The 16,094-nt window shown below is 41.6% G+C and overlaps 1 protein-coding gene across 1 annotated transcript in view; it reads left to right on the forward strand.

The window, feature by feature from the left end:
* SMC5 (structural maintenance of chromosomes 5) overlaps positions 1 to 16,094 on the forward strand; it is a 72,143-nt gene that overhangs the window by 14,935 nt on the left and 41,114 nt on the right. The window contains exons 7-10 of the mRNA XM_006265195.3: positions 479 to 640; positions 10,688 to 10,759; positions 13,747 to 14,002; positions 15,521 to 15,675. Coding sequence (XP_006265257.2) covers positions 479 to 640; positions 10,688 to 10,759; positions 13,747 to 14,002; positions 15,521 to 15,675 — 645 coding nt within the window. The remainder of the gene's footprint in view (positions 1 to 478; positions 641 to 10,687; positions 10,760 to 13,746; positions 14,003 to 15,520; positions 15,676 to 16,094) is intronic.

Below are 16,094 nucleotides of genomic sequence, written 5' to 3' on the forward strand. Positions count from 1 at the left end.
TATGTAAAGAAGCGTAGCTTTCTAGAGTTCAGACTTCAGTAGGGAAGGCATCAGGGCCCTGCACATACTAGTTAAATTTCAACTGTCTATTGGTGTTGGGCATTGAAAAAAATGTTGATGATTTGAACTGGTAGACTATACTGAAATTGGAACAGATTACCCAGGTTCATTAGTATCAAGGACACTAATGGAAAAGTGTACATCTCTTCCTGTATTTGTTTAATAGGATTATTCAAATATCATTGAACATTGCATGATTTGTTCAGCAGGTACTAGCTGGGCTATATCTTATTACAGAGTCAAGTTGACAAAACCCTAACAAGGTGCTAGAACATTTACTCAAACAGCATCTCTTTTAAAAAGCCTTTGTGCAGTTCTCTTTTTGTTAAATGTGAACACTGCAGGGGCATAAAAATGTATGGCCCACTAAACACAGATGGTAAAATGCTTTAATTACTTTTCTTTAAACTTTTGAAAGGAATATGAAAATGTTCGCCAACAATATGAGGAAGTGAAACAAGACCGTGACTGTGTAAGAGAAGAATTGAAAAAACTAAAAGAAACACAATCTCCAATGATACAGCAAATCCAAGAAATTGAAAAGCAATTCAGAAGTCTGGATGTGAAAATCAAAGAGAAGGTATGCATTAGATTTCTGAGTAAAATGTTAAGACATTTCCATGGATTCAGTTATTGTTGCCTGTTCCATTTTCAGCTTTAAAATATGCTCATTTTTGCATGGTGCGTCTGCATGTGCGCTTCTGTTTAAAAAAAAAAAAAGCCCAGAAGTAAAATATTCTTGTCTGTAGTTTCCCCTGCTTTCCCCTTGAGCATGTTTGTTCTCCATTGAAGGGAATGTGACTTCACTGATTTCTGCTTTCCAATGCAACTTCAGTGACAATGCTGGGAGATTCCTCAGTATAAATTGTTTAGAACAGACATGTTTGCAGCTCTCTTTCAAACTGTATTGAAAATATTTAGAATATTTTCATGAATAAAAGTACTTTAACTGTGTAACTCATGTCTTGTGGCTTAACCCGATTTGTTGGTTTTCTGGGTAGCTGCCATAAAAGTTCTGAATTACCTTTCCATCAAAATTAATATCAAAAGTACCATATTCACTCTTCTGTTTTATTTTTAAAAGGTATGCCATCTAATCAGGATACAAAAATCATAGGTGTCCTATGGAGTTAAATTACCAATTGTACAGTGTTTATTAGGAATGAACTACATGCAGTTTATGAATAGCTAATTGCTTTGGAAGAAAATGAAGGTTGGGTTAAAAAATTAGTCAAAAAACCAAAGGATACAAGATAGCTGAAGTGATGAATTCATATTGAGCAGCTTGTAGATTTGAAGCCCAGTATTTGCTAAGTAAGCCTTGTAACAAATAGTTTAACAAATCCCATATTTTCATATTATATGCTTTCTTTAAAAAAATGTGTTTAGTAGGTAGATCATAATAGATTTCTGATTTCTGATTGAAATGTTGAATTGTATAAGAGATCTCTTATTTGAAATTCAAGACTGTATAAATATTTCCATAAATATATTCCATAAATATTTGGACACTGACTTTAACAAAAGAAGAATCTGGCTCATACGGGGCATATCTACACACGCAAGTAATGTGACTGAATAAACTAAACCTGACCTCGCTGTCTGTGCGTGCGTTTAAGCACAGTAATTTACTGTGCTGCCAGATACCATTTGTATCTGATGGGACTACCCAACAGTACAGTAAATTAATCTGCTCCCTAATTGCTGCACGTGTGTAGATAGTGACACTTTACTACATAGCAAATTAGTCTGCTGTAAAGTGTCTCATGTAAATGCTACATTGCTGTAGCATCGGTGACATAGTGTCAGCGGGCACGAACCATGATGCCAATGCTACTGTGCAGTACTAGTGGTTACTGCGTAGACATTTAGTACTTGCTTTAGTAACAGCTGTGCAGTCGGGGACACACGTAGACACACCCACTGTGTTTGTTTCACTTAGTCAGATGAATTGAACTGTGCCTTCCATATCACTAGCAGCAAAGGATTATACCCATTGTTAATTTGTGATCAGATTTCTGATTTATTTCCTAAATTGGATTTTAACAAAGGAGGATAAAAGTACATAGACCTTTTTCTGTTAAAGATGGGCTATGTTGTTACACCGTTTCCCAAGCAACTAAAACATTTTGCTAAACTAATCATTTAAAAAATGCATGCATGTTTGGATTCATACTCTACAATGCTACTCAAGATTTCCTTTTTTGGTTGGTGGATCAAAATATTTAAATGCTTTTTAAAAGAAAGTGTTCAAATTATTGTCAGTTTTACTGTAGAATTGAGCGTTTTCCTTTTAACAGCTGGAAGTTTAGGATTAATTTTCAAAATGCAGTAAGGGCCTTCATGCTTGTTAGGTTGTGTAGGCACAGCTTGGTATTCTGCAAAGTTTTAATCATTCTCTCATTTTTAATTAATGTTTTACTGACTCATAAAGCAGGAAGGAATTCTGCTCTGAACCGCTTGACACAATTCTTAGCCATATAGAACTACGTTAAGGAGAAGGTTATGTTTCATTTCTAAGAGTAGCATAAGAAAATAGAATGAGAATCTTAGGGTGGAGACAGGCTTCAGCTGTTTTCTCATTTGTGCCGCCTTAAAAATGTTTAAGGCGGCACAAATGCAGAGCAAATAGAAGTCCTTACCCTTTGTTGCACCACATGGCAAGAACATTGGTGGCACAATAAAAGGCAGTAATAGACTCTGAAGTTGTATTGCAGAAGATGTCTGTTACCTTGTGGCGCTTTCTCCACTGCCCCAGAACTGTGCCAAGGGTCTGGGGCAGGGAGAAAAGCACTTCCTTGGTCAGCCAGCTCCCTATCCCCACTGCCCCAGACCTACACCACAGGTTTGGGGCAGCAGGGAAACCCCGTGGGGCTGGCTGGGCAGAGGAAATCCCAGATTTCCATGGGGCTGGCTGAGCAGGAAAAACAGAGAAACCTAACCACAGCTTAGGTGTGGGGCACTGGGAAAACTAAGGGGATCATGTTGCCCCTTGTCTTGCACCATCATGGGTGGGACAAAGGGCCATGTGCGTTTCACCCAGTGGAGTGAATCAGCTGTGCTGCAATGTGGGTGAATTGTTCCATTTGGTGACATCTGTTTCTAGCTTAGTTCTAACTTGAGCACAAAGCCGTCACAAGTTATGTGCCAGGGAAGTCTGGGAACCAAAGCTAGAGAGATGTGAAACACTAATAAATGGAGAAACCAGCTGACTGAGCAACGTACTTGAGTTAACACATTTTTTTTTCTGAAGTCAGATGTAGATTAAGACCCTGATCCTATAAATGGTAACATGTTTATCTTGACTCACATGAGTAGTCCTGTTGTGGACCTGAGCGTATAAATTAGGTAGGCATAAATTATGCATCTAATTCGGCAGTGCTCCAGCTGTGTTCCTAGCAGCTAAGAAGTAGGGATGAAGAAAAGAAAATGCAGCATTTGAACTAAATTGGGGCTGTAATAGAATATTCATTGTGACATTCTGACATTGCTTTGTAATGGATATGGCTTACAATTCTTTTGTGATTGCATTGACTTCATTTACAATTGACACTGCATTGTGATGTGGCATTTCCATAACTCAGGACTTTGTCCTTGTATTATTTGGAGTCTTTAAGACTACTTTTGATGACAGCAGCTCTTCAAGCCGGAGTATTGGTTATTTAGCATAGGAAGAAAGGAAGGTCTTGTGGTTAAAGCAGTAGAGTTGGATTTATGAGACATAAGTTCCATGCTGGTCTGTGCCACACTTTTGGATGATGTTGAACAAATTGGGGTGAAATTCTGGCTACATTTCAAATCATTTATTAAGCTTCCACTCTCCTTTTTTGTGCTAGAAATCTGCACTTCAAACCTCTGTCTCAGTTCTCCGTTTGTAAAGGGTGTATTAAAATGTTTTGTGTTGTGAGGAAAAACTTTAAGGTGTATGTATGAGTGAAATTGTCAACATTATTAGTGGGGACTACATAAGTATGTAGGCTCTGATAATCTAATTAAACTTGTATTTTCCTTGATACTATTACAGGAGTACTAGTTTGCAGAAGAGCTACTGATATGATTTCAGTGACTTCTTGCATGCCAGTCTTTCTCTGTCTCTCTTTTTTTTAATATCATTCCCAACCACCACCCTTTTCCTCTCCTCTGTTGGCATGTAAAAGCCTGAGTGTGCTCCCTCCATTCAGTGCCAGGGAACATTCACTAATATCAATTGCAAGGTGTGGGAGCAGCACCAGTCTCCACAAATGCAGTGCCTCTACTGTCATAAGAACACTGTACTCTAAAACAGGGGTTTTCAACCTTTTTTAAAGGAGTGTACCCCTTCTGGGTACACTTCTGGCAGAGCTGGGGGGAGGGCAGGGAGTGGTGGCAGCTGGATGCGGACAGGGGGGTGGGACACAGACAGATGGGGCTTGCATGCTGCGGCAGCACAGGGTGGTAGATGGTGGCAGCTGCATGTGTGCTCTCCATTCACCCTTCCTCGTGTCCAGCTGGTTGGGTGGTGCTTGTGCAGCCCTCAGAGGGGAGCCACTGCCCTTGCCCCTCAAACTCTGCTCCTGGGAGGTGGTGGTGCGGGGTGGTGGGCGGTGGTGCTCTGTCCCTGCCTGCCTGCGTGTACCCCCTAGCCCCTTTCCAAGTACTCCCTGCTCTAAAGCATTTCTTTTAATAGCATAATGCCAAACTTCCCCTGTTAATTTGATAATACACAGTAACATTGCTGTCCCATCCTAAAATAAGACACAGGAACTGCATGGTTTGCATTCTGAAACATAAGATACTTTATTCTGCCTCTATTGAACTTCATGTTTACTGAACTAAAAAAAAATTGTGTAATTTTTTTAATGAACAATCCACATATAATCTTTGAGGCAAGACATGTATTGCATGTAAATCTTGTTTTTGGTTCAAGAGTTGTGACTTTCTTCTGTTTGTCCTTAGTTTGGCATTAGGTGGATGCTGTCTAGTATTAAGTTCTGCTTGGGTGCATCTGCATGAGACGTTGGGTATGGAGTTGACTAATTAGCTCCATAGTAAATGTCTCAGTGTTTACACGTGCAGCCCTATTAAGCTTCACTGAACTAACTAACTCCACACCAGGGTAGTACTTGTAAATATGCAAAGTAACAAATTCCACAGCAGGGCAGTACTTGTATTTACAAATACTACCCTGCTGCAGAGTTTTTTACTCTACAGCATAACATGTGTAGACAGTGATGTAGCTGGCAGGGGCACTAGAATGCTTCAGTGGGGGTGTTACCTGCCTATGGTAGTTGCCTGCCTGCTGACCCCTGTGGCCCAGCCAGCCCCTCTGCAGCATGTTGAGCCAGGCTGGAGCAGCCCTGGGCTGGCAGGCTGATTCCCCCCCAGGCCTCCTGCCAGCTGGGGCTGCTCCAACTGAGGTCAACATGCTACAATCCTGTGGGGTGCTTATGTAAGTGTGGTGCCCAGGAGCAATTAACTCTGGCTGATATGTGCCAGAGTTTATTGCTTTGCATTATTATGCATGTGTAGACATCTCCCTTCAGGATCAACCATCATGACCACTGTATAATAGAATTTTCTTCAGGCCTTTTATGTGAGACAAACATCAATATCAAATAACTGTGAACCTCACTGTTCCTCTGAGATCATGCCCTTTGCTTGAGAATGTGTACGTGGGGTTAGATGTGCCATGTCCTTTTTCTGGCAGGTAGTAAACAGGGAAGTACTATAGTCCTCTGGAAGGGCTGGGAAGGTGGTAAAGTTGAAAACAGACACAGTGATTCACTTGTAGGAAAGCTAATGTACCCAGAGACTGTGCTGTATTTATAACCACTTCTGAAGTGCAGTTAAAGGAACCCGTGGGCTGGGGAGCTGAAGTGAAAGCATAGGACATGTGCATGGGATGACTGTGTTGTAAATGGATTCTCTAGATTCTGGAGAACATCTTGCTCATTTTGGAGGTTGTGCAAGCTTGCTTTCTTGAGTGGTTTGGAAAAATCTCCCTGAGCCAATCCTACCAGAGCAGAGGTTCCCAACCATCGGGCCACGGCCTGTCACTGGGCTGTGAAGTGTTGTCTGCCAGATTGTGGCACAAGCCCCCTGTTCAGACCCCCATCTGTCCTCACGGGCAAGCGGCTTCCGCTGCTGGCAGTCCCTTGTGGGGTTAAAGCTGCGGGGCAGGGCAGCTCCGGGAGGGAGGCAGCCAGCTCCATGCACCCCGTCCTGCTCCTCTGCTGTTCCGCAGGAAAAAAAGGTTGGGAACCACTGTACTAGAGGCTTCTCCCCTAGAAACTCCAGATGGCATTTTCCACAGATGGGTGCTATTCAGTCCTATTTTTCTTTAAATAATATTTTAAAATATAATGCAAAAATATATTGCTTTTCAATTCTGTGGAGTAAATTTCGTATTGTATTGCAGATGCTCAGAAAAAATTAAAATGTGAAACTCCCCAAAATTGGCACACAATTTTAATGTCTGTTGTAATCCTGGTAGAAACTTTTTTTTCCAGTTGGCATGTAGCTGTCTTCCCAGTGTGCTGACTTTGAGACTTGTTGGGAAATTATTTTCTTTGAAAGTTTTGCTATTGTTTCTCAGAGGACTCATTTCTCTCCAGAGTTCAAGAGGCTTGTTGGAGAAGGAGGGAAGAGGATAATTTATTTTCAATAGTTTAATAAAAACTGATCCGGTTTGTGATTAGTAAAGTTTGATCCTGCAGCTACTCATACAAACTTATTTTTCTTTACCCAAATAGAATCATTTCAGTCTAAGAACAATTAATTTTATAACCTCTTTGGCATATGTGGCTACACATAAAATTAATCCTTGTTCATCAGATTAGGACCTTCAAAAAGATTAGCTTTGTAGTTCAGTTTGACGTTCTTTAGTATTTCTTACTGTAGTAGACTAGGATTTTTCAGTCAAGATGCTGTTATTTTTGGCACCTACTGGAGATACTTTCCCCATGCTATCTTTGAGACCTGTCCTAAAAATTTAATCCCAAAGTCATTTTTTCTGTTCATAAAACTTATTATTTGGCACTCAGAGGTTTAATTTCAGTAGTGTTTTTCCCCCAGTTTTCTGTTTCATCCCTCTGAAATTGATAGAATCCACTTCTCCCAATCACTAAGGCTAGTATTGCATGCATACTTTGGAAATAGCCATCAAATTCCTGCAAGATGGTTTTGAGTTTGTATGCTTTTCAGCAGGAACAGAAACAGTAGTTTGTAAAATGGCAGATCCTTCATCCCAACTATTTTACAGTTTTACGTAAAATCCTAATAGTTGCTCAGAATTTAACACTAAATTTGCTAGATACCAGTGCTGACAAGTGAAATAGAATCGCATCCTCCTGTTTGCGTTTTGGCTTTGCACCTCTAATGGGTATTTTTAGATTCCACCCACTCGCAGCTGTACTTTCCATTCATTTTTGATAATAGCACGCAGATATTGTATTCCTCTGACTGTCTAGAGGAATGGCTTTGCAGTTCTGTAAAATATTGAATAAATCTTAATAGTTGCTATCTCTGTCAGAATGCAACAGATCACAGAAAGGTGGGAAAGTTACTCCAGATAATCATATAATAAACCATTAAAAACCCTATCTCGTTCTCCTGTCCTTGTCATTGTTCATCCTTCCCTTGCCAGAACCAAAATAAAGCACTTTTAGGTTGTCTTCACCTTTCTTTTTTGCCTCCTTTGATTCAGATATTGTCCTTCCTGATATCCTCTACTTTCCTCCTCTTCTCCATTCTGGATCCATTATTTGTTCATCTGGGTTCTTCCCATTCCCACTGTGCTCATGCTGAATAGCATCCTTATCACCACTGCTTTAGGGAGTATATATCTTTTGGCAAAAAATGCTGGATTTTGCTTCCTTCCTGGCAGTATAATTTCCTTAACTTCTCTGTGGTCCCAGCTTCTGTCTGCTGAGTGTTTTCAGCCCTCAGGGCTCAGAGGTAAAGGGCTTGGCTTGAGCCTTTTTGTATTGGTGTGGTATGTTTCCACCAGACAGTAGCATTTGAGGGCACTGACAGACATGGGGGAACCACCCTCCACCCGCTTTACTGGAAAAGGCAGTTGGCTTGACCTGGCTCTGCAGCATCTGTATAGATTATGCACTTCGTTGGGGGGTTTTGGTGCTTTTGTATAATAGCTGTTTCAATTGGCTATTAGGTAAAAGCTCCAGAAAAGCCCTGCTGAAGCACCTGATCTATACAGATGTTGGGCAAGCCAGGTCCAATTGATGCAGTGCCTCTTCTGGGCATGGTCTGGGCTAGTTGTGAGGGTGTGCTGAGTTTAAAGTAAAGCACTGTTGTGTGTTTTGGGTTTTTTTATGTCTGTAAGCAGCCTGAGTGGCTTGTGCTATTATTGCTTTACAAGTTGAAGCAGATAAAACATTCCTTCTTAAACTTTTTTCAGACGGCTTTGTTGCTACCTACTCCTTTTTTCTATTTAAGGGACATCATAATAAAACCTACTTTTGTGTATGAAAACTTTTACCACCAACTGTTGTACCGATAATTCCGCTCTGTCACTCACTGCTGAAAAATTAGAGGGGAAAATGTTTTTTCTTTCCTTGTTTTATAATCTGGAAATACCCTGATCTGATCCTAATGCCATGGAAACTAGTAGAAAGGCTTACATTAACTCCACCTCCTCCCACCCCCTCCTATCACCACCAAACATTGCAGTATGCATTTTTCTCTTTACGTATATTTATCTTTACTGTTTCCTTTAGGCAAACAAATGATGTACCTGTCAGGTCTAGAATACAGCAGCAGAGAAATGACGCATTTGCAAATTAAAAAGTAGGAAATTGGTGGTAAAACCAGAGTTTGATGTAGGAAATCAAATGTGTAATACCTGAAGTTACCATATTTACTGAAATCTAAGATGAGATTTTTTTTCTTCCTCCCCCCCCTTAGTTAACACTGGGGGAGGGGTGTGGAAAACCTCTTGTCCTGGATGGGAGTACAAGTTGACAGGGGGCAGGCAGCTGCTATAGCTCTGGCCCCAATCTGACATTGCAGCCAGAGGTGCAGTAGCATTCCCCCCCACCATCACCCCCCACAAATTTTGCTTCCCCATCTGTCCCCATGCAGATTCAGACCCCTTCCACCCACCCCCCAACCCCCCGCCCAGTCTTTCCCTGCCCCACAGCCTCTGCCTCTTCCCTGCCTCTTTACCCTTGGTCTGGCTCCAGCAGGCCTCAGTTCTGGCACAGACCATTCATTTGCTCTGGCTCTAGAGCAGGTGGATAGCAACAGCGACGGTAGCTCAGGCCTGGCCCCGGAGCTGCCATGCTGCTGCCACTCCTTTGGGACTGGGCTGGGGCCAGAGCAAATGCATGCTCCATGCCACAGACTGGAGTGGGGCTGGAGCCTTAGTAAAGGTAAGTGGTGGGGGGACAGATAGTCAGGGTAGAGGCTATGAGAGAGCAGGGAAGGGGGATTCAAGGCTATTTGGGAGGTGGCAAAGACAGTGGCAGGGGAAGGCATGCAGGGGCACGTGGTGGGAGCAGATAGACAGTGGGGGTCAAGGCCCACTCCCACCCTCCCTACTACCTGTTGTCCCTCCCTCCCACCTATGCTGGAGTGGCGGGAAGGATGAATTTAAAATAGCCCTCTAATAATTAGATTCTATACATGGAAAATGATAACAAATTTATAGGATTTCCATGCATATAATCTAGTTATTGGGGGTGGGTCTTAAATTCAGATGAATTTAATATAAGACCCCCAAATTGATTTAAATTTCTATTTGATTAATATCACTTTTATAAATCTGCTCCAAAAAATGTTTACCATATAAAGTAAAAGCCAAATTGTAGCCTTCCTTAACATGGCAATGCATAGGTATAAGAAGGTTAAGGGTCCCTCATGGGCCTGCACTGGCTAGCCATGTTGCAGGTAGCATCTCAGGAGGGTATCAGGGTCCATAAAGGCCCCAGTTACTATCTCCATTTCTTTACACAGGTAGGTAAAAAAGGGGAAAGATTTGTGTGTGTGTCAGGGGGGCAGAGTGGAGACTTTGGTGCTATACCCCATCTCATTTGCCAAACATGCCCTTGCCAAGGGTATAGCCATGGAGCAGTGGCAGGACTTGAGAAAAACAGTCAAACTCCCCTCTGGGCTGCTGCTAGGGCAAGTCGGCCATGTGCTGCACTTTCCTGTCCGCTCAGAATTGTGGCTTTAGGTTGATTAGACCTTTCTTGAGATGGCATTTTTGGAGAAGTTGTAGCCTTAAAAATTGGAGTCTAAAGTTGTTTGTTTGAAGTATAATTTTAATTTCAGAATCATGTTAACCTTTGTTATTTGGCACATAATAAAATTTGCAGATCTATAACGAGTTATATTACCTTGTAGTTCCCAAACCACTTGCATATAGACAGTTGTGTACAAACTGACTATATGACCACAATAAGTATAAGTCTTTTGACTTTTTCCTGATAGTAGCTGATTAATAAAAATAAATTGCTTTCTGATGAATGCGTGGCTTTTGTTATAAAATAAATTATAGGTTAATAATTGGTTTTGCATATTTAATGTCCTTCCAAAATGTTTTTTTTGTACTTAATAGGGGTTTTTTTTTTTAAAGTTTAAAATAATTAAATTTTAACTTCAAGCTTTTGAATTTCTTTGCACATAGGTTCCTGAAATCAAAGAGACTTCTCAAAAATGTAAACAAAACCAAGATGCTTTGGAGAAGAAAGACAAACAAGTAAGGACCTTAATGGGCATAGTTTCTTTGCTGCTTGTTTGGTAGTGCTTTGCTGTGTTGTGTTGATACTTTACTACCTGCATGACACAAAACATTTGGTAATAATTGTTGGATTTAGAGATGCTGTGTCTGACCCAATACCTGGTTCAGTGAAGCATGAATTCTAGCCCACTTGTAAGGGAAAGTACACCTGGCGTGGCAGTGCACTTATGCTAACTGCTTGCACCTCCATTCCTTTGAGGACCCACAGCTGGTTGGGTGCTTCCTCTGAATTGGACAAGGCAGAATACCCATAGGATAGTACATCTCCCATCAGCCTTCACTCAGGGAACTAAAATTTTAAAGTTTTTATTTCCCAAGGAAAGTGATGCTTCTTAATGGAACAGTTGTTTACTAAGTAAAATTGAAGGCAGTTACCTTGAGACACCATTCTGTTACAAGGAACTCATTTTTGGTTACCATGTGTATATATTATAAGTTACTGCTTTTGTCAGATGTTGTTAATGGATTAAATACTTAAATACTTGATGCTGTAATACTCATGATAATTTTCTTATACCTTGGTGGTTAGGTTGGGAAGTTAGATCATGATAATAATGCTAGGATTGTAGGCTCTGTCTCTATATGTGCCAGCAGGGCCTACTTTATGGGAGTTAGGCCAAACTCCCCTTGAGTTCCTTCTAACACTGAGTTGCTATGGTTCTGCATGTGGCTGTAATTTTAACTAGATGAAAAACCAAAGTTGTTGTTTGTGTTAACTAATCTGAGAGATTTATAACATATAATTAAAAAGTAAAATACCAAAGAGTAAATTCAGCTTGTGTAGCTAAGCAGTCAAGTAATATGAACGTTAAACACAAGGGGGCAGAGCTGAAGTTCCACATTCCATTTGCATTTTATAGACTTTTTAAGCAATTCTGTACTACTGCTCAAACATGTCAGCATGTGACTTTTACTATAATTCTAGATAAACACACATCTAAGAACTTGTAATAATTAGGAATCCTGGTTTTTCTCTGTTAAAAAATCCAAAATTCTCTGATTTAAAAGTGCCCAAATCCACCTTTTCCCGTTATAAAAATGAAATGCCACCATATCAGGTATCAGCTGAACACAATGTTTTATTGATATATTTACATTTTTAAAGCCATTTGGATGCCTGCCAGTTCCTCAATTGTTAAAATAAATTCTAAATGCTTATATATTTGGGGTTTGCTTTTTATTATTGTTGTTTATTATTATTATTATTAATAATAATCAGACAATCAGAGCTCCCCTGCCTCCATTGTTCACCAGGATGCGGGTCCAGCTGTGGCTGTCTCCCTTGCTGCTCTGTGGTGCTGAGCAGCACTGACATGCTGGTGCCCTGTCCCCACCATTGCCCCTTGCTCCCAAGCTACAGCCCCACCCACCCCCTGCTCTGCCAGTGACCCTCACTCCTGACCTGCAGTCCCCTGCCCCCCCCATCCCTGCTGGTGCCCCTCACTCCTGACCTGCAGCCGTCCGGCTCTGCCAGTGCCCCTTACTCCTGATCTGCCACCCCCTGCCCCGCTGGATGGGGATCCCAGTGCCTCAATGTGTGGGGTAGCCAGTGGGTGTGTGGGGAAGGGTGTGTGTGTGTGGGGCAAAGGTTGTATGGGCATAGGCAATGCCATTGCTGATGTGTCAGGAGGATATGGGGGGGGCACGTGTCCCCCCAGGTTTCTTCATTGGCAGTGGGGTGTGGGGCATGGGGCTGTAGCCTGACCAGATCAGCACTGGGCAGGAGCTGCCCTCCATGGCCCAGTGGGTAAGACCCAGTGTGGGAGGTTGGGGCAGGGTGGGGAGACTTGGTACCAGCACTGCTGGGAGCCCTGTGCCAGCCCCGTTGCTGTGGTTGCCAAGGTGAGGTGCCCCCTGCCCACCTGGCAGTAGCGGGGGTAGTGGTGGCTGTGGCTTATGTGGGCAGCAGTGGAACAAGTCTGGCCTCAGCGCAGGCTGCAGGGGGGAGGAGACAACACCTTTGGCACTGCTCTGCCTCAGGCTGGGCCTCCTGTGCCATGCTTAAGTGACCTAGCTATGGTCCTCTTTCCCTGGGCAATTTCTCTCTGCCCCTGCTTTGAGAGCATGGGCACCAGCCTCCAACCTGGCACCACAGTTCCCCACTGCCCTCAAAAGACCTTTTCAGCCCCTGCTTGAGGGGCAGGTGCCTCGGAGCTGGGATTACCAGTGGCACTGAGCACTGCCTCAGACCCCCCTGCCCCGCTGCAACCCCAGCGCTTGGACACCTTCCCCCAGCGTCAGCAGGCACCTGCATTGTGTCACGGGCAAACACACACATCTCACATCCTCTCCACACACAATCCTGCCACACACACAAACTTATACACCCCACGCATCCCTCACACACTGCCCCTTGGACTGTCCCCAAGCTCTGGCCCTCCAGCCCCCCTCCACCACCAGTATCCAGCTCTCAGGGTTGCTCCTACCACTCTGCCTGGCTGTATTGCCCTGTGTGTGTGTGTGTGTGTGTGTGTGTGTGTGTGTGTGTGTGTGTGTGTGTGTGTGTGTGTGCATGCACATGGTGCTCCTGTCTCCAGTTGCCCTCCCCCTACTCCCCCCAGTCTCAGGCAGCCCCTTGTAGGCTGAAACTCTTCCAGCCCTCAAGGGGAAACGTGGTTTCCTGCTTCAAAGGGGAAGATATGTTTTTTCCTCAGGAACCGGAAAACCCAGATTCCTGGTAATAACCAATTTAGAGTAGATTATAACTCTTTCTCGAACAACATCTAGTTATTTTAGTCATCAATTTAGGTTGGAGGTAGTTGGGTTTATTTTTTTGGTTGCAATATGCTGCTTTAAAAAAAAACAAACCTTAGTTACTTTAGCGTTTTATCTTCTAAAATAATCTTTTCTAATTATCTGCCTTGGTTATTTTATGTTATTATCTTCCTGTATGTTGGAATTTGTTTGTAAATTTTGTGTTTAGAAAATATTTATATTTCTTTTAGATTGGTGATATTCAGCAGGCTCTCAGAATGAAAAGAGATGAAGAAATGGATCGACAGAAGAGAATGAACATCACCCGACAGATGATAGCGGACTGGCAGAATGAACTCAACAGTACAGGAGCCTGTGAGAATCTTCAGCCACAAATTGATTCTATTAACAATGACCTGAGACGCTTGCAAGAAGACAAGGCAAATATTGATAGTGACGTGAGTGATTTGGGAAATGAGAAAGAGAATCTCAAGACGGAAAAGAAAAGTGAGTTCACGTGATCACTTTCTTGTTCAGGAAACTATTAGTAGTCCCTCCATACTGAAGTAACTTCTCAGACAATTTGAAACATCAGTAACTGTTCTTGTATGCATATGGTAATCTTCTGTATCGATTGCAGCCTTTCAAGACGTTACTATAAGTGGCAGGGATAGCTTATTTTTATTGGGGCACCATCAACAGTCTGTTTCAAAATATGACTTCCTTAGGTTAGGTACTAAACCCACACCTGAGATCTCTTGCCAATAAGTATATTTTAGGAATCATATTTTTAAATTTTATTTTTCTCTGTGAAGGACTAAACTACAGATAAATGGTGAAACTGATATTCTGAATATTAAATGCACAAAAAAGAAAATGGAGACTTTCTTCCTTACAGTTATAAGAACTTAAAATCTATACTTTTTATATTAAAAAATCAGGAAAATGTTCTATTAAATTGATTTCCACTTAAAGTAGTAGAAACAAATATGGTATAGGATCAAGATGCTGTGTGTAAAATGATTCCCTTCTGGCAAAATGTTATTTTTTTCTTCAGTTTATTTAGGATGAAATTAGAGGTCAGCATTGCCCTTTTTAATGAGCGATACTGTGCTTTAATCCAGGTTTTCCTCTTAGTTCTCTCTTTACTATTAGAGCTAGAATTAACATTTTTGTTTTCCAGATTATATTAATTGCTGCTATGCATGCATGCTTACCTCACGTATAAGCTCACTGTCCCATGTACTTACACATCTATCCTTGCAGCACCCCACTGGGGTGATTTGCTTAGAAAAGTCAAGCAGAAATGACAGGGAAGCCTATATAGAGTCCAAGTACAAGATTCTTTTTATTCCATTTTGATCTGAGCTGGGATCATTCAAAAATGGGTGTTTCTAAGGGTTTTTTCAACTAGATGGGGATCGCCCAACCGGTGAAAAAGGGGTTACTCTAAGAATGCTTTTTTTGTTTTTTCTGAGAAGATTAGACTCCTCTCCCTTGATGTGGTGAAGGAATTATTGGGGGAAGGAGCAGAGGGGAGAGGGAGAAAATGATTCCCACCACCATGTGTTGTTTGGTGAACATCTAGTAGCAAAATGCTAAAATGGAGACTTTGCATGACTATCATACTTAAGTACAAAATCACTCCTCTGGTGGTAGGGAAGAAGCATTCTTATTTAAGGCAGGGCATGTTCAAGATTTTTTTTGGTTGATTGTTTCAGTGTCCCTGATGAGTGCAGAAACATTCAAACATTGTAATAGCAAGCCTGCAATGAGGGAGTATGTGCATGTGCACATATGATTAGTCACTATTAGTCTCTGTTCTGGAGTTATTTTCCATTATTTCAGCTTACTTCTATATTTAGAGCTATATACCAGGTCTGAGAGACAGAAAACAAGGAAAGTTCCCTTCTAACCATAACCTAGGTAATGCACTATTGTAGTTAGTAAATGCTAAAAATCTTTAATTGTGCTGTGTAAATCATGTAGGCCTGACTTAATATTTTATCTTGCATAAAATTACAGGAATAACTGATCGTATCATACAACTTGATAATATGATGAATCTGAAAGAAGAGAAGCTCAAAAGAAGATACCGAGACACACACAGTGCTCTTATGTGGCTAAGAAAGAACAGAAACCAGTTTAAAAAAAGTGTCTGTGAACCCATGATGCTTGTAGTAAGAACATTCATTTGAGTATAATACTAATTGGCTAAACTCTTTTAAAAATAAAGTTGATTGTGTCTCTTACGAAACCTTCAGAAGTCAGGCTTATAGCTCCTCTTTTCTTTAAAAATTAGGTAGCCAACTGGTATGCATGTAAATCAATGTGTTCAAGTGGTTAAGTTTTATGTAATTTACCTCCTACAACTGGTAATGTAAAAAGTGTCAGGTTGTAGTATGCTGAGTAGCCTGAATGAGCACAGTGCTTTCAGCTACTCAAAGAATGGCTTTCCTGGGGAATTGTGCTGCTTGAAGATGCCCTCTGCCTGTTTCTGCTGGCAAGAGAGAGTTTAGGAACCTTCTAAAACGGCTTTGCTTTGTAGGATTGCATGGGAGCAGCCCCCACCTCTAACAGTATCAAAAATTTGGAGCAG

Source organism: Alligator mississippiensis, chromosome 3 (assembly GCF_030867095.1).
Source record: "Alligator mississippiensis isolate rAllMis1 chromosome 3, rAllMis1, whole genome shotgun sequence".
NCBI classification, from domain to species: domain Eukaryota; kingdom Metazoa; phylum Chordata; order Crocodylia; family Alligatoridae; genus Alligator; species Alligator mississippiensis.